At 41.1% G+C, this 18,771-nt stretch overlaps 2 protein-coding genes across 2 annotated transcripts; both read left to right on the forward strand.

Moving 5' to 3' along the window:
• The first annotated feature begins 2,917 nt into the window (after positions 1-2,917).
• On the forward strand, positions 2,918-5,569 carry LOC121181286 (THO complex subunit 4-like). The gene is made up of 6 exons (XM_041037168.1): positions 2,918-3,217; positions 4,100-4,255; positions 4,338-4,485; positions 4,605-4,671; positions 4,852-5,044; positions 5,133-5,569. Exons 1-6 carry the CDS (start codon positions 3,023-3,025, stop codon positions 5,145-5,147), a joined length of 774 nt encoding a protein of 257 aa, XP_040893102.1. The 5' UTR covers positions 2,918-3,022; the 3' UTR covers positions 5,148-5,569.
• A 511-nt stretch (positions 5,570-6,080) lies between these two features.
• On the forward strand, positions 6,081-18,395 carry LOC121181287 (rho GDP-dissociation inhibitor 1-like). The gene is made up of 6 exons (XM_041037169.1): positions 6,081-6,198; positions 10,103-10,291; positions 11,828-11,911; positions 14,619-14,695; positions 15,323-15,386; positions 16,384-18,395. Exons 2-6 carry the CDS (start codon positions 10,105-10,107, stop codon positions 16,581-16,583), a joined length of 612 nt encoding a protein of 203 aa, XP_040893103.1. The 5' UTR covers positions 6,081-6,198; positions 10,103-10,104; the 3' UTR covers positions 16,584-18,395.
• The last annotated feature ends 376 nt before the right edge of the window (positions 18,396-18,771 follow it).

Consider the following 18,771-nt stretch of genomic DNA (forward strand, 5'->3'; position numbering starts at 1 on the left):
AAGCCGAAAACCGAAACTCTAAAAGAATTATTAGCACCATTGCATTTATGGCTATGACTGTGTACTAACCTCACGAAAAATGCAAAGCATTGCGATTACATAAATTAATATGAATGTTTCAAAGATTAATCAATTTAAATAAAATTGTAAAATTAAATGTTCTCTCATAAAAAGCACAAAGTGCATATAAGTCAAGTGCATTTTAAAATGTTTCGCTGTAAGCCTACAACATAATAGTGTATCAAAACAAAGACTGCCATAGCCCATATGTTAAAAGTAGGCCTTTAACAACAAAAAATGCACCAAGAGTTGCAGCGCTTTAAGTTTTAAACTTGCTTGCCTTTCCAAAAACGTCCGCCACAGACGGAATTGGCGTGCTCGGAGGAATTTTCCTTTTCTGCGCTGCATTCCTCTCATATTCAGCACAGCGATGAGATGTTTGGATTTCAGGTGATAAATTACACCCGACGTCGAGAAATTCTCTGCAGGTGCACCCCCTCTTGAAATTTCGACATTACATGTTTTGCAAATCGCTATCCGTGTGTCTTTCTCATATTTACTGAAATACGTCCACACCGCAGACATGTTGGCTTTTCCAGACAAGCTCAGGTATCCCGGATTCCACAGGAAACTCGAGCCAGCGTCACCCCGACGCCTTATAAGCCGCACCTAACATAAAATTTCTGCCCTGCTATTGGCTGAGCCCTCTCCTCCCCAGTCACATGGGTTTGATTAGCGCATGGGCAACAGGTGCGACTGAATTTTGGCGCGGCTCAAACTGGACTCTGATTGGACGGAACTAATGGGTGAAGTGGTAGGAGGGACCTGCGGTGACAGCCCTCATAAAGCAGCAGTGACGTCTGAATGGGGGTCCAACACAGAACAGGTGTTTGAAATGATCACAAATTGCCAGCGGTTCACTTTCAGTCTGACTCCATGGCTTTATGCATTAAAGATCAGAATCAGTTTTATTGGCCAAATTTATGCATACAAACAAGGAATCTGACTTCGGTTTTCCTTTGTTCTCAGGCACTACAGAGCAACAACACAATAAACAGAACAACTATTTTTTCCCCACAAATACCAATAGTGCAATGGTGCAATGGGTCAGTCTGAATCTGGATAATGCAAACTATATATGTCATATAAGGTGTTCAAAAGCCAAGTCAGTCAACCAGTGAATCTGCTGTCAATTGTCTTCCAACATGGTCATTATAACCATGTTACAATATGAAGTTTACCAAAAGTTCCCTACTTCAAACGGGCCACAGTGTATTTCTTTCATATACACACACACACACACCTAGCAGGCAGCAGGTCTCCATTAAATAAAAGTTTCTGCCTCTTCGTGATTTTGTATTTTGTTACGCTCAATAGAAAAAAAAAATCTAAGTAATTTTTAAATTTCAAGGACTCCCTTCAGACCCACAAAAAAGTAAAATGCTTCGCATTTCAATTTTGTTTTTTGACAAAAAAAAATAAAATTGCTAAATTCTTTACATGGCATAAAAAACGTGAAACATAAGAAGAAGGAAAGTGCAAAATGATTGATATCTGTTAAAGAAAAGCACATTATTTTCAGCATTATATCTATGTGATATGTATTTGGTGAACTGTTCACTTGGTAGAAGTTCAGGTGAAATTCTTTTGTGGCCAATCACTTGTTGCAGAACAGATCTTGAGGCTCAGTTTTCAGGCATCACTGTGGAAAAAATTTCAAATGTAAATTGTAAAATTCAGCTTTCAGCTATGGGGTAGCTGAGCTTGACCTATTCACTGTCCTGTTACTGAGCTCATGAACAATGAACAATGGATGACAGGATTTCCTGTCAAGCAATGAGAATAAAATTCTGTCAAAATGTTCAACATTTGTTCAAGAGTTTTTGGGTCATCTATAATAGTAAATTAAATATCTTTGACTTTTGGGTGGGTGGATGGACAAAACAAACCAACAAAAAATCAGCAGTCAAGAGATTGTGTTTTAGACTTTTTTAATGCCGTGTCAGGCATTAAAAATGGAATTCAGTGCTTTTTGATACTTTCAAACTGAACAGTAACAGGAGCAGTGGGAGTTTGATAACCTTAAAACCTTAAAATTGCAAGCGTTGGTCAAGTTCAGACATAGGGACATAAATCTAGAGAATCAAGCCCACAGCAATACCTGTGAGGCAACAACAAAGAAATTTTAGGAATTCAGCACAGAAGGGGTTTAATAGCTGTGCATAGGTATGTGGTAGAGTTAAAATAAGGCTAAAACACAAACCTTTTCACAAAACTAGGCTTCATCCTTCAAATTCATAGAACTCATCAGTTTTTTAAACAAAACCACACTAACAAAAAACTTACACCTACAAAACTTAATGTCATATTTAGTCTAAAACCTGGCTCTTGAATAATTTAATTTACGTCAAAGAGAGTTCACATAATAATAAATCCCATAATTCATCATTTTGTTGCCAAGCAGTGTGCATTGCTGCCAGCCACTGTGTTAATATTGATGCTACCACTGGATGGCACCAAAGAAAGATGTTTTCAAATCCTATACATAGTGGCCTTAAGTCATGATGTACAAGCCCCATTACTTCCTCTATCAGAAATATGGAGCAGTAGATATTAAAGTAGCCTATTTACTACATCAAAATTATATTCATGTAAATTTTATTAATAAAAAACATTGTTTCTAAACTTCTTTTAAATGAAGAAGTCAAATAAACTGTTCAAATAATATGACATAGATTGACAAACAGAGAAAAACCAATACAACAAAAATATCACATCTTCATAAAATTTGGAAGAAATTTGGTTATTAAAATTATCTCTAAACACATTACATCTGTTCATTGTTCAATAAAGTTATTTTAACAAAAAAAAGGGAAGGGCGGGCTTGTGCTACCGTCACTTCCGCTAAATGCTGACGCATTTCCTCCAGTTTCAACACCGCGCTACCGGAGACAAACACAGCAGGTTTTCAACACTGAAAGTTCTTTGTTCGTCTTCAGCGTTGGACAGAAGCTTAAGCACCATGATGGCCGATAAGATGAGTATGTCTCTGGACGACATTATCAAGCTCAACAAGAAAGGAGGCAGCGGCCGCGGAGGAGGATCGTCTGGGTCTGGTACAGGTTCAGGTCGGGCCGGTGGATCGTCGAGGCCAGTGCGCAGTCGACAAAATAACTTCAACCGTGAGAGAAACAACAGATCCACACCGTACACCAGGGTATGAAAGAGAAGCAGTTAAAATGGAGCTAAAACGTAAAATGGCGAGGTGCTGTAATGCTTTCCTTTATCAGCCGTGGTTTCTTGATAATGGACTTCCGTAAACGGTGTAGTTGAGTGAAAGATATTTGTTCTGCCTCCCATGTCACCTTTTTCTGAAAGTTTTTTTGTGAGTGTTTTCTGTCTTCAGCTGAGGGCCCTGTTTTTCTTTCTTGAGCAGCACTGACCCGAAACTGTTTTAAAAAACATTTCCCCGGGTGAGACTTGGATGGAAGTTCCTTTATCAAGATGGCTGCTGTGTGTGTATGTGGTGCTTTTTTCAGCAGGAGAGTTTAGATGGGGAGAGTCAGCTAGTCAGTGTGCCACAACAACCCAGCGTTTTTTTTTTTTAAGTATTAAGAAGATTTATTATCCTCATTGATTTGCATTGGAAGCAACTGTAAGCAGGATCTTGAATCTCAGGGACAGGGAGATCTACGGGGAGAACATGCTCCTTCCTCAACCCCATTGTTTTCTAAGGACTTAAACCATTTCATCGACTTCATCGCCACCTCAATGGGAGAGAAGATTTCAGTTTTCTGTTACTGACGAAAGGCAAATATACCTTGTCGGATGGACTCTTCCCGTGGAAAGCCTGGATGATGCTGCTGCCCTGATTCCCAGCTGGTATATAGGGAGTAACTGCCATACTGGGTATACTCAAAGTGGTTAGCTTATTAGACCTATATCTGCTGGATTTGATCAGGCTTCTACCACAGTATTCAGGCACGACATATTTGGTGCATTGCTAAGAATTGCACCCCTCACCTATGTTGGAATTTTTGGTCCAGTAACATGCTGGGAATCTGAAGACAGTATTGTTTTCTTTTGTTTCTCTTCACAGCCCAGAGAGTTACCAGACAAATGGCAGCATGACATGTTTGAGGAGGATATTAGTGGACACAGAGGACAAAGCGCAGGAGCTGAAAGAAGGGTAGAAAATAGTGGCAAGCTGCTGGTTTCCAATCTGGACTTTGGCGTCTCTGACTCCGATATCAGGGTAATTCACTAATCCCCGTTAATCCTCATTGCTAGTGCCAGTATGATGTGAACACAACTGACGTTTCTTCCTTTCTCTCCAGGAGCTGTTTGAAGAGTTTGGGGCATTAAAGAAAGTGTGTGTACACTATGACCGGTCTGGTCGCAGTAAAGGAACGGCAGATGTTCACTTTGAAGATAAAGCAGATGCTCTGAAAGCCATGAAGCACTATGATGGTGTCCCACTTGATGGTGAGGATTGAATTCTCATGCTGCAGTGGTATTGTTGTACTTTGGGTGCTCCAGTGTAAGCACTTCAGATGCTCACACATGTTTAAACATTCATGGTTTTTTTTTTTCTAATTTGTCAGGTCGCCCCATGAAAATCCAGCAAGTGACTTCAGAGGTCGATGTGCTCAGTAGACAATCCACACAAACGTAAGTCAAGAAAAGGGGGACAGTCCAGATACAGGAAGGAAGATTTATGATTTTGAACAATATGTAAACCACAAACACTTCAGCACTGAGTTTGCAATTGTTACAACATATAGGTGGTTGGAGATTGTTAGGTTGAATTACTGCAAACATAACATCTCGTCTCTTTGGTATTTTTTTCAGTTCAAACAGAGGGTTTGACCGGAGCAGGCTTGGTCAACCTAGATTTGAGAGGAGGGAACGGGATGAAAAGAGACAAGGTGGTGGCAGTGGAGGTTTCCGAAGTCGTGGAAGAGGAAGGGGAAGGGGAAGTGGAAACAGACCCCAGCTTTCTGCAGAAGAGTTGGATGCCCAGCTGGATGCTTACAATGCCAAGGTTTGTACTCAGACACATGGCAACATGACTATACTGTGAAGATTTTGTTGATAATTTAATAATTATATGTCTCATGTTTTGGTTTCAGATGGACACCAGTTAGAAGCACCCAGTGAGGATGCTGCTCCTGTCCTTTTTTTTAAATTTTGGACATTAATTAAAAAACGGATTAATCAGATACGGTGAATTGAACTTTTACACTTTTGTTTTGAAGCCATTTTATTGTATGGACCATTGTATTCTGTTGATTTTTGTAGCCATGTCTTCTGGGGCAATTTTATATTTTGAGAATATTCCTCTTGGCCCACCAGCTCATGTGGTCTTTTCCAAATGTATGGACTTAAACCTGCAACATGTTCTTTTTCTTTTTTTTTTAATATTATTATTATCATATAAACCTGATTCAAGGGTTTGATAGGCTGTTTAATGTACTGGTAAATGTTGATACACTTCAGTTCAGTCACTTGGTACTGTATACTTGACATGATGAGGGTTTTGTACATAAATACATTATATTGAATCATCTTTCTGGTGTTTGTTTATTAAGAAATTTCTCCTCCTGGGACAGTGTTTTTAACAGTGACAATGAATGCCTTTTCAAAAATGCATGAGAACCAAATGATAACAGAATTGTGCTATAGTTTTGCAATCATTCTCTATATCTCTTCATATTGTCTGTTGGTCAGATTCGCTTTAGCTATTCTGATGTCTTAAGCTTTGACAAAATGTACTCATAAAGTCCCATTTAAAGTGGACTGTTGTCCTGGCGGCCTAAATAAGTCAAATGTTATTTAGATTTGATCTCTTTTTGAAAACAAGCTGAAATCTATGTTCTCGCATGTTACCGTATTCCGTAATCACGATCTCTCTTACAGTATCCAAAGAATAAGAGGAGTATAAATTACTGTATATTTATCCGTAAACTATAAGTGTTTGCAAAAAATGAAATTAAAACGTGATTGTTGGTGGCGCGCGTCACTGCACCGCACGTCACCTGCGTGCAGCGTGCGCGGACCTGTTTCCCGGAAACGTGTTGCGCGGGCAGCGCACGGGGCGGCGCCGTTCCCTTGTTCGCCATACTTGCACAGGAGCGCAGAGCAACGAACGCACTTACTGCAAAGGCACCTGAAATCACTACTGCATTCAACATAAAGGTAAGTCTCCTCAGGTCCATGGACGGGTAATAACAGCATTTCTGAAGCAATGCTAACCGGCGCACGCCAGCGAAACCATTCTGATTTCACCCCTTGCCTCCGTCAGCTGATGATAACTTGTCAGGCTAATGTTAGCCGCCGGCTCTGGTTAGCTTGGCTGAATTGTTCTCAGCGAACCAGCTAGCCACTTGTCTCTTTCTTCAGTCCCACCCTATATGACAGTGTCGGCGCCGAGAAAAGTTCGGCTCTGTTGTTTTGTATAAATCCCGTTAATCACTCAGACAAGCTACAACTTTTGCAGTAACAGTGCGCTGTCGCTGTCCTGACGTGCTGTCAAAAGCAGTACAGTAGCCGGGTTTCTGAAAAGATGCCAGTCTGCAATGGTAGCGTTAGCTGGCTCCCACAGTGATGACTGTAAGTTGCTGGTTTACCGCTATGGTAGCTGCGGCCAGCCTTTTGATTGCACTCTTGAGTGGACACGCTTGTGGACATTACATAATTCAGAAGCATTGCCAAGAGGCCATAATCATGTCATCACAACTTATTTCTTTACAATCAACATTGGTTTATCAGTTACACTGATTTCTGGAAGCTGTGATCTGTAACATTGATGTGCCAGGAAAAAAAATAGTTACACATTCAAAACAATGAGTGAACATGTATGGAAAAACCATGGAGGGAATGCTATGTACATTATTATACATTAGTATTGCTGCTGTCATTGTTTAATATTCAAATAGATTTACTCTGAAGAAGCCCAGGCAGACAGAAGAGAGACACTTCAGTGAGACACTGAGTCAGCCTTTCCAGCCTCTTTTGCACTTTTTCTGTCAATGTCAATTGGAACTTTCTAGCTTCCTGACTTGTTCAGTGAACAGTTTTCTGTCTAAAGGCTGCGTCCTCCCCTCCAGCTGGGTGGGGTTGGCCTGTGACATGGGATTCCAGTGCAACCCTGAAATGTGTCAGTGTTGATGTTTTGCACGATAGCACTCAACAAAGCCTCATATATATTGCTTTTTATCAAGTCCTTCTTAAGTCTCAACCCTTTGATGCTTTTTTAACTATAGAAACAAAGCACACATGATCTGTTAGGACAAGAAGAGCATGATCAAGCAGCATGTCAAAGAAAAGGTAGTAAATCATAAACATCAAGATTAACATCCTGCTGCTGCTTCCATGTACAGTAAGCCTTTCCACCTAAAGAGAATGGAAGAGGAACTCCTTGATTTTTCACCACAGTGACAAAGGGTTTAATGCCAGCAGTTACATAATGCATTCACTCTGAAGCCCCCTCCCCCACCAGCCCTTCTCCTGTCATTACAAACGGCCTTGATCTAAATTTTGGCTCTTGCAGATATAGAAAATTTAGTTATGCAAAACAGTGGGGTGCATTTTGAGATCAAAGGAATTTTCAGTAAAAAGAGTCTGCACTTCTCTGCTGCAGGGTTTTGTTATATGAATCATCTTTCGCTGGATCTATGCAGTCTTTGTCTGAATGATATTTGAAGTCACATTCCTATTGTCCAAAGGTATCGGGGAACTTGCCTTATATTTACCATATTTACATATTTAACAGAAAAGCATATCTGAGATGATCATTTAAATGGAATTTGATCATAGACCTGTGTATCTAGATAAGGTTAATTTTAAGCTTAACAACATTTTGCAGATGGTTTCCAAGTCTCTACTTAATCACTCGTAAATGTTTCCTTCAGGTGTGAAAATTTGTATGTATAGTGGTGGAAGACCCAGGTAGAAAAAAAGAGAAATTGTGAGCAGGTTTTTGGCCCCTGCTCAGGCACGTTTATGACTACAAAGTAACGCTGCTCAGTCGGCAGAGTTCGCTCCATTACTGCTAACAGACATTCCTCTGACGGCTGCGAGTTTGGACAGGCCAGAGGAGAGACCCAGGAAAAGGTATGCTCATTGATTCTCACTTCAAACCAGACGGGGGAATCTGTGTCTGGTCTCAGCAGGTCTTACACTGGTCTACAGTCGTATATACAGATGTTAAAAGGATGGTTATGGTTGTTGATTGTGGGTATTAGTTATGATGACTCAAGATATGAACTACTTCACAGCTGCTCCTCGTTCCAATCTTGCAATGTCCAACAGTAATGGAAATTTTATTTTAAAATAAATACAGTTAGTTGTGCAGCCCTGTTATCCCTCCTTTCAAATTTCTCAGTTGGGGGTGCAGTGGTAGCTCACCTGGTTATGTGTGTATCATTTATAGAAGCTGAGGCCTTACTGCAGCGACCTGGGTTCGAATCGCTCTCCCTTGCCTTTCCTGTCCCTCTTCACTGTCACTGTAATAAGCAAATAAAGACAGAAATGCCAAAAAAAATTGTAAACTTTCTCAAGGTCTTAATGACAGCTTACTAGCATTGTGTTTGAGTGTGGCTGCAGAAAGCATTTAAATCCCTCTGTGGCTGCTCCTGTTGTGTAATGTAAACTGATGTTAAATAGGTATTAAAGCGCTATTAGTGGCTGAGAACTGTTTGGTGGGGCTGAAGGTAACATTAGCATGCAAATTTGTCTTATATCAAAAGATTAAGCGATTAATTGACTAATGGGTTCAGGTGAATGGCTCCAGGTGTTTGTCAGATATCTTCTGGTGTATCTGGCCTTTGCAGGTCTTACACAGGTCTACAGTGTCCTTTGTTTTGGACCAGCAGAGCAGCTCTGTGGCTCTTCAGTGAAGGATCACACTCACTGCAAATGCCCAAACAGAGTTTACCACCCTTGAGGTTTCTCCTGGGATAGCAGAGCTCAGAATGTTGCTATAATTATGTTCAGTATTAAAATTGCTGCACTTAAGTGATTAAAGATAAACAACCAACAATAAGATGTTGCAGGAGCATGTACCTCTAAGGGATGGACACAAATCAGAACGATTCACAGATGTCTACACTGCATTGCCTGAGCCTCACGCAGGGATTCGGGGCCTGTTGCGTGCGTTTAGTGCTGCAGGTGGGATGGCCTTAATGTGAATTGTAAGTCTTTTGGCATAAACAGTGCTCTTCCTGCTTTTGTTACTCGTTATGTTGCTGCAGAGGAATTTTTTCCAACACTACCCTCCTTTGCAAGAGATGACACTTCTATAGGGAAATACAGATGATCAAACGAGTTTTACTGTCAAAATGAAACTCAGACCCGCTGTCCTAGCATTAATTTTAACTTTCAGATCATTTTTCTGTTGAGCCCTCCTTTCCTGACACAGATTGAATGGCTTCCTTATCCTGTTTTATGTGCAAAAATAATAATCTTGTACTTATGATTATTCTTCACCAAGTGTCATGTTCCAGGCTGGAGATCTCACAGGCATCTCTCTGGGAAAAAAGAAAAACACATTTTTAAAGCAATAGGACTTGTTGCATAGAAGGAGCAGTAGCCTCTTTACAATTCTCTCTCTCTCTCTTTTTTTTTTTTTTTTTGTTAAACATCCCTTCGGGCTAATACTTCACGTTCCATAAGTACACAGTCCTTTTTCCTTTGACATAAATAATGTCTGGGCTTGTGCAGGGCCACACACCCCCCTAGGGACAGGCTTTGTATCATGTGATGTGTGACGCCTCATTCATGACTCTCCTGGTGGTGATATTATTTCAGAGAAATGTGTTCAGATGATATCACACAGCGGAGTTAGGTCATCAGCAGCAGCATAGAGAGAAATGTTGCTGCTGCCACGGCGTTATCAGCACCACCTCAAAGAGCAGCTTCAGATCCAGCAGGCTGGACGCTGTCCATCAGCATTCCTCGCTGCCATTATTGTGGTGGTCATCTGTTTGTGGAGTGATTTACCATCTTTCCTTCAAGAGAGAGTGTCTTTTAGGGAATACAAGAAGAATTCACTGCATGCTGTGTGTGTGAAAATCTTTTGTTTTTCCTAATCTGTGTCCAGACATGGCTGAGGATGACGTGACTCCAGAGCAGCTAGCAGCCATCGCCGCCGAAAATGAGGAGCCAGAGCCGGTGAACTACAAGGCACCAGCCCAAAAGACGGTGAAAGAGATCCACGAGCTGGATAAGGAAGATGAGAGTCTACGCAAATACAAGGAAGCCCTGCTTGGTGCTGGGGTCACTGAGGCTGGTAATGCAGTGTGTGTATGTGTGTGTGTGTGTGTGTGTGTGTGTGTGTGTGTGTGTGTGTGTGTGTGTGTGAGAGAGAGGGTAAACATGAGAGAGTAAGAAACAGGAAATTAGTGATATAAATTCTAAATTCATCTTTCTGTAGGACACATGCTCTGCTGATGTTAGCCTGTACTAGTCTAGTACTAGTGTACTAGTGTACTAGTGTTAGCCTAATACTGTTAGCCTGTTAAGCTGGCACAGTTTTTTAGTTTTTACATGAACAGAATCACATAAAATAATGCATTTTAAAGGATCCTTTTCCATAATCAGCTTGAGGAAAGTCAAGTCAAAATTATTGATACCTGATGCTGATTGGTACCGCTGGCAAGTCACATCTAACAGTGTTTTAGTGTCAGACTGATACTGCTCTGATGATTTAGTGTCACAATCGTAACAGTGATGGAATCATAGTTGACAATCAGCACAGAAGAGCCAGAGACATCATCTTTTTACTTTCCATGCCTTTGTTTTCCTCGTCAAAACCTGGCACCTTCATCTCCACACAATGCAGTCAAACAGCCAACAGTTGGGAGATGTGGGTGTGGCTGCTTCACAGCCCTGAATATTGTTTAAGAGTTTATCTGAGATATTCCAACAGCTCTACTGAGCCAACATGCAGCCAGCACCTTGACTATAACTGAGGCAAAGGCTTTTCACTCTGTTGGTCTTTAATGAACAACAAGAAGACCACTGTCATAACCTTTCACCCCCCACTGCTTTTTTACACACTGTAAATCATGTAAGTAATGATTTAAAGCACAGCTGTTTAAATTTAAAAATCTTATGCTTAGCTGCCACTTTGATAGAAAAATAAATAGTCATTCAGCCCTAAATCAGAGTTGTAGCTGAAGTTTGTGAGGTAAACTAGTTCAAGGCTTGTCACAGAATTTGTATTTTGTTTTTGCTGAGTCTTTTCAGGTTTTCAGATCATGTGATGGGTCGGTCAGACTGCCAGAGGAAGTTGTGTGTCTTCACTCTTTTCTAGCGTGTTGAACCCCTGATAGTCAGCATTGCTTCTCTCAGTGAAGATAAAAGGTTGCTTCCGTGGGACTGAGAATAAACTGAGGTCTAATTAATGCAGAGGCTGTACCAACTACAGCAGAGCTGTTCTGATTTCAGCTCCCCTGAGCCCTCGCGTTTGGACAGCTGCTTGCTGCAGGACACGCATCATGTGCAGGCCGCTTGTAAATGTTTGGACCCTGGTCTAAATTGTCTGCATGTGTCTACACAAGTGTTGTCACAACAAATAGCTCTAGATTAATTGTACACACAAACACTCCTGTGTGTGTGCGCCATCCTGTTAGGATTTCTCTAGTTAACGGCAATTTACATAAAATGTACATAAAATGACTTCAAGGTTTATATAAGTCATATAAACCAATTCTAGCATCCTATACAAATCTACATGGTATCAAAGTGCTGTGTCTAAAATTTCATGTCTGGGAACATTATGGTTGTCTGTATTGAACTATCCTTTTCTTTGATCCTGTCTCAGATCCCAGTGTCCCCAATGTCCAGGTGACCCGGATGTCTCTGATCTGTGAAAGTGCCCCAAGCCCCCTGGTCCTGGACCTGCAAGGTGAGTCCCTGTTGGGGCCGCTGTATGATTTCTGATTCACAGTGGAACTGAGACTTGTCTCTACAGCATGTTAGTCCAGCACACATGCTCCACACACCATTTCAACACAGAAACATTTTCTTCTACATCTTTCTCCTTATTAAACTCACTGTTTAAAAACACCAGTAACTATATTTGTCCCCATCAAATATAGCATCAATACTGACCTCAGCACTGGGTCTGCTTATTTTTACTTTCATCCAGCACTACATAGAGGTGAGTCTGTGAAGGTCTGAATCTGTCCTGAGCATGCTGTAAATAACATTTGATGAACTGAAGGCCTACAGAGGTATACAGGAGTTACATGAGTCCATTTTTTCTGTTTGACTGATGGTTGTAAAGAATGTACTTAAGATCTAGCGGTTAAGACCTCCTCCTCTGGAGCTGCTCGTGTCCCAGCTGGCCTAGATTTGATTCCATCCAGAACATTCTGTCCTGCGTCTCCCTTCCCCTGCATCGCCTCTGATTCTCCTGCTTTCTCAGCTAAAAATGACGACTGCCCACTCAGTAAATAAATTTAAACAATTCAGATATTCAGTGATTTTGATTCTTGAAAATTCCTGCCAGTGATATTACCTTAAAGTCCCAAATATACCACAGTGATGCTGCTCTGCAGCTATAAAACTATTTATAGCACAAAAACTAAATAAAAAAATGACATCATTATTAGAAGATACTGTAGTGTTGTATTGATTGAACTGATGTTGGACAGGAGACCTGCAGAGAAGGAAAGACTTGTTTTTCAAAATAGTAATGATCTGCTGTTTCTTTTTCTGCCTCAGTACATCCAAGAGTAAAACTGGAACTAGGTTCCTGCAGTCGAAATGCAGACAAAGTGTCCCAGTATCTCAGAATCTTACCGAGCCTCTGGATTTGTACTTTAAAGGTTCAGTTGCACTAATTAAAAAAAGTTAAACAAAAAGCAAAAACATCTGTTTACATATTAACACCCAGAAACTATCAGATGATATTTTTGCTTGAAAAATGACTGAAGAGATGAACTGTTTACCAAAATGGCTGAGACAAAATCATTTATGATGAATTGTCCAGTCTTTGCAGCTCTGATGCAGGATATACAATTATATATGCTTTGTCCAAACCCATTAACATGGATGTGAGATTATCATATTAGAATTTTGACATCTCTCAGTATAATGCTGTCAAAATTTCCATATGATTGGTTGTTTTGTTTCTTTTATCTCAGGGCTTTGGTATTGGACTGTATCTGATTGCACAGGTGTACCAAATAAGTGGTACCTGTATGTGTCCAGCCACCATCTCAGAATAGTCACCCAAAAGACTAAAATTGGAAAGCAGTAGTACATAACTTTTTTTTTTTTTTTTTGTGGAATGCGTCTTCATGTTTGTGAAGTAAAAGCCTGCTGAGGATGAGTCATACAAACTTAGACAGTGAGTTAGGTCAGTTCCAGTAAAGGAATCAGTGTAGCTCGAGCATAACAGACACATCTGATGTTGGATTATTATTATTATTAAACTCAGGCACCAGTTTGAAGAGAAGGATCCCAGGAAGAGAGCAACACACGCTCGGCTCAGCAAACATGCTGAAAGCTACTGCTCAAATTAAGAGCCTGTTTTCTGAGAACTACAGAGCAGTGACCCTAAACATGGTGGTCAGCACCCAGGGGACTGCCAGATAGTTTTAGAGGCCTGTGGATTTATTCAATTGGGTGAAAATTAAGGCTTACAAACGTATTATTATTATGTTTATAGTATCATTTACTTGTTTTTGTTATTGTAAATACTAAATAGATTAAAGCCCTAGGCTTTCTCTGATAATCACTGTGAGCTTTGTTTAAGCACAGAGCTTTTAAAGCTATGAAGCAAGGCTCACTAGGACAGAGTTAAAGTGGGGGGGGGGGGGGTCCTGTTACGCAGAGTTGCTGTATGAGGGGAAAGGGACAGCAGCATGCAGATGTTTTAAAAATAACAGGAAGTTAATCATTGTAGTTTGAAGGCTCATTTGGCCTGTGTACTAAGGCTGCGTTCAGACCAGCTATAGCTCTCTGTGAACAAACGCAGCCCTTTTATTCACCTGTATGGAGCCAGTTCATCTGCACAGCGAGGGTGCCAAGGTGGGTGGCTCTAGTAAAACAATAGCTGAAACAGGCTCAATTTTACCTTGCAATTCTTGAAACATAAAATAAAATAGTTGCCCCTGTGATAAGTTTGCAAAGTTATAAAATCCTGAGTACTACATACATACATACATACATAACTGCCGTGGAGTCTTCTGCTGTCTGATAAACCTTTAAGCACATTAATCATAATATCATTAATCATAATTATTCAGGCTGCATTCCTGGAGTGTATCTCACTGTCTCATCAGCCAGACAACATGCACCACCACTGCAGCCCCTTATGCTGCTTTAACGCTGGCCTGCTTTGGGGCTCAGTTCATTCAAGACTCAAAAACACTGAAGGAACCGTTCACCAGATTTTAATACCTGTAAAAGCTGTATGCTTTGCAGTCTGAAACACCTGAGAAATGAAGACAAGTTATCTTTATGCTCAAGCTTGTCCATAAATACCACATATTGAGTCAGCATACAGCAGGGTTTTGCTCTGGGTTCTCCTAATGATAGCAGCACTGACTGTGTTAATGAAATATTTACACCTGTGTTTTTTTTTCCTTTGTGGTTTCTTACAGGAGACCTGGAAGCCTTTAAGAAGCAGGCCTTTGTTCTAAAGGAAGGAGTTGAATACAAAATAAAGATCAGTTTTAAGGTGAGAGCTGATGTAGCTACATCTGTACACAGGAAATGGCTGTTTCAGTGGAATATGAGTATCAGTCCTCGTTATTTGCCGTCCCAGTACTCAGTAATCAGAACCGATTCAGTTTGACACTAATACTAATAATATCTTCACATCTCTGATATTAAGGTGATTGAACAGAGGTCAAAGTCAATATATGTCTTATTCAGTCAAGACACAGCTTCCATAAACGATAGCACATAATCCACTTGTTAGCAAATTGCTACTCTAATGTTTGAAGCACAGCTGGTATCACAGCTGTGCCATTGTAGTTCAGTACAGTAAACTGTAGCTGAGTCTGGTATGAGCTCTGAGGAACAGACAGATACAGCTGCTGGAAAAGCTCTGAGAACAGTATCAGAGTCCTTATGCAGATTTTAAGACCAGTTAAAGACACTGAAGCTATCATACTACATTAACTAATCCCAGGAAATAGCCAGAGATTAAATCCAAATCAGGACACTGTCTCAGTTTCAGTGCAGACATTTTATAGTTTCAAGGACATTTTTCTTCAAGTCTCTCTAAATTCCTTCTGCCTCTTCCTGGTGTTTACATCTGTCGTGTTGGTATATGTGTTTAACAATGTTTGTGTGTCCTCAGGTGAACAGGGAGATTGTTTCGGGTCTGAAATACGTGCAGCAGACATACAGGAAAGGAATGAAGAGTGAGTGAACTGTTTCTGTCGACCTTTTTGAAATTATGGACACAAACACGTCTTTTAAGCTTAATATTTAACAAGTATTTTATCTCCATTCCTAAAATCCAACCAAGATGAAACATCCCCTTTTCTGCTACAGCACACAGACCTACTCTGTTAATCATACATGTCGAGAACCTTCTGGTGAGAAAAAAAAAAAATTCCTGATCTCAGCATGTAAGAGTCAAACTATCTTCACGTACCGCCAATCAAATCAGTTCACATTAGCTGTCGCTGTTCTGTCTTTGGCTGATGGTGACACTGACTAAATTCCAAACAGCAGCATACTGAACAACACAAAAACGTCTGACTCTGATCCACAACCAACACTGGCTTGCTAAACGAGCTACTGACACCAGTTTGTAGGCTTGTTTGCTAATTATCTAGTTAGCTGTAGAACATTGAACAGCCAAAAAAACTGACGTGCAAAACTCAGCATCAGTCAGTTTAGATGCTAAATATGTTCAAACATGATCCTTATTCTGTAAACAGTAAGACTTGTGACTTACTTATTTGCTTATATAAATTTAAGATACAGTAAATAAACTCTCTGAGCACTTCATTAAGAGGAGTACACCTGCTTATTCACGCAGCTGTCTAATCAACCAATCACATGGCAGCAGTGCAGAGTATAAAATCCAGCAGATGCAGGTCAGGAGCTTCAGTTAACACATCAACAATCAGGGTGGTGAAACAAATGTGACCTCAGTGACTTTGACCAGCAGCATAATTATTGGTCTGAGACGAGCTGGTTCGAGTTTTCCTGAAACTGCTGAGCTCCTGAGATTTTCACTCAGAATGGAGCCAGAAACTAAAGCCATCCAGAGAGCAGCAGCAGCTCTTATTTCAATTTTAAATTAAAACTAATGTTTTCACCTCAACTGTAAAATGGTGATACACCTAATAAACAAGTCTGCTTCAAACTAACCGATGTTGCTTAATGTCCTTTTACATCTGTCAACAGTTGATAAATCAGACTACATGGTGGGCAGCTACGGGCCTCGCCCCTCTGAATATGACTTCCTGACCACGATGGAGGAGGCTCCTAAAGGCGTGCTGGCCCGCGGCAACTATGTCATCAAATCCAAGTTTACTGACGACGACAAGCATGACCACCTGTCCTGGGAGTGGAACCTCAACATCAAGAAAGACTGGAAAGACTAAAAAGAGGCCTTTGTGTTTGGGGGGGTCGAGGGAATCAAAGTCCCTCAGCCCTGTGCGTTCATCAGCCGCTCCCATCATTCCCGCCATGTGTCCACCATTTCTGCCTTCTTTGTTTTTACTTTGTTGTGCATTTCATGCTCTCATGCCTTAGTTCCCGCCTCGCTGTCTTAACACCCCAGCCTCCTTCCCAGCTCTCTGTCAGCATCGGTAGCAGCAGCAGTAGCAGCCTCCCCTCCACCCTCCCCCTCAGTCCGTCCAGCATCTCCCTACCTGCCCAGTGTTTCATTGATTGCACACTGTTCACCAACCCGACCTGCCATCCTCCCTCACGCCACACCCCTCACTGAGCTGTGCCATGTAGCACCTTACTTCCTCACACCCCAGCCCTTCTGCTTTCTTTCTGTCCCGGTTTTTTGCTGCTTGAAGAGATTAACCCCGCCTTCCACCTTTCCAGAATGGTGTCTTCCTCTCTCAGTATCAAGTACATGTGGAAAAGCAACTGTACAATCAACTTTTGTTTGCCTTTTTTATATAATTGTATCAATGGTTGTGTAATGTGACTGTATTCACATCACTGTTAATCAGCTGTTGTGTTCATAGCAGGCCCCACCACATCCACCTGCCCCCCTCCCCCTCCACCCCCCCACACTACATTCACCGTTCCTTTGCTTGCCTACTTGCTTGCTGTCTTTTGATATAATTACCACTACCTGCCTTGTAAAAACAATTCATTCAGAGCTGCTCTTCAGCGCATCCCTCCCTTCCCTAAATGTATTCACCCACCCCCCCTTTCATTGGGGGCTGGGGCCAAAGTAAACAAGGGAGTAAAAAAGTATAAGGGTAAAAAAAAAAAAAAAAAGATGCCTTACGTATCGACTAAACTCATTCATGTCTGTTCAGCATGCCTTGTGTGTACGCGCAGCGCTTTCTATCAAGTAGTCTGTATATCAAGGGCTTACTCTCGCTACCAACTGATCTGTAGCCCTGTTGTAGTGGAGACTGTTTATACAGGTTACTCAGACACAGCTGTGCACACACCCACTGCCCCCCCACCCCCCCCGAATAATGTTATGAATGTTGGATAAAAAAATTGGAGAAAAGAAACCAAACCCAGTTGAAATCAGTCAGTATTGGCACGTTTGTTCCTTTCAGCCATGAGGCCTTAGCACTAACTATGATTATGTGGAGAGAAGAACAGCGACAAACATTATTAGTCTTTTTTTTTTGTTTTTTTTAATTATATTATTATTTGTTGTTTCCCCTTTGCCTTAATGTACATCATTCCCCTACAGATCGCTTCATAACTCGTAGCCCGCAGGCAGGAGATCCCAAGTATGGCGTAGTACCAGGGAAAGCACAGGAGAGGAGGCTGAGCCAGGCACCGTCTGCTGCTGCCGGAGACCTCAACGGTGTCTGGTCTCAGCCACAGACAGACACTGGCAGTGAAAAGGAAAAAAAAAAACTGACCAGGCTTTCAGCCTTTTTACCCCGTGGCCCTCTCATCACCTCAGTGACATGAAGGGTCAAGTCACACTACTACAGAAACACGTGCTCTAATATTTTATCAGGGAGGAGAGTTTTCAAACACAACTGACCAGTCACATTAAATTAAAATCGACTTGTACTGTACCAGAACACATGGATGTAAAACTTTGTTTGTTTTTGTTTCTTCTGATAACTATGTATTCCTGCTCCATACATTCCTTCACATTGTACAGTTTCTATGAAAACGCTGGCATGCTGGTGGGGTTGTATATTCTATCATCATTTGTGATTGCTCTTCTCGTTCAGTAAAGATTTTGCTCAACTCGGCCTCTGACATGATGTTTGGCAGATAAGTGGAACTGCTTTCCCCTGGAAACACACAATATATATTTTTAGTGCGTCTTTGTGTCAATAAGGGGACATGCCACCAGTTGTACACCAAGACACTGACTCAAGTCTCATCACTGATTTCTCAGTGCGCCCTCCTGTGGCCACAAAAATAAACTTTAAACAAATATTTTTCACATAGGCAGCAGTACTAGAAATAGACTGATGTGGAAAACAAGTAGTTCCTCTTTAAATTGCCACACAGTGTAGTGTACATGACTGATACCACCCAGACCAGTCATGTCCACATAAAATGAAACCATATGACAACACTGTATCAGCAGAGAACTGCAATCCAAATCCTTTATATGTAAAC

Source organism: Toxotes jaculatrix, chromosome 4 (genome assembly GCF_017976425.1).
Source record: "Toxotes jaculatrix isolate fToxJac2 chromosome 4, fToxJac2.pri, whole genome shotgun sequence".
Taxonomy (NCBI): Eukaryota; Metazoa; Chordata; class Actinopteri; family Toxotidae; genus Toxotes; species Toxotes jaculatrix.

Bases quoted from the DNA above. Each gene is read 5' to 3' on its own strand.
- LOC121181286 (XM_041037168.1), top strand. From the start codon at position 3,023: ATGATGGCCGATAAGATGAGTATGTCTCTGGACGACATTATCAAGCTC. The intron at 4,486-4,604 runs GTGAGGATTGAA...CTAATTTGTCAG, and splicing joins TGATGGTGTCCCACTTGATG to GTCGCCCCATGAAAATCCAG. The intron at 4,672-4,851 runs GTAAGTCAAGAA...TATTTTTTTCAG, and splicing joins AGTAGACAATCCACACAAAC to TTCAAACAGAGGGTTTGACC.
- LOC121181287 (XM_041037169.1), top strand. From the start codon at position 10,105: ATGGCTGAGGATGACGTGACTCCAGAGCAGCTAGCAGCCATCGCCGCC. The intron at 10,292-11,827 runs GTAATGCAGTGT...ATCCTGTCTCAG, and splicing joins TGCTGGGGTCACTGAGGCTG to ATCCCAGTGTCCCCAATGTC. The intron at 11,912-14,618 runs GTGAGTCCCTGT...GGTTTCTTACAG, and splicing joins CCTGGTCCTGGACCTGCAAG to GAGACCTGGAAGCCTTTAAG.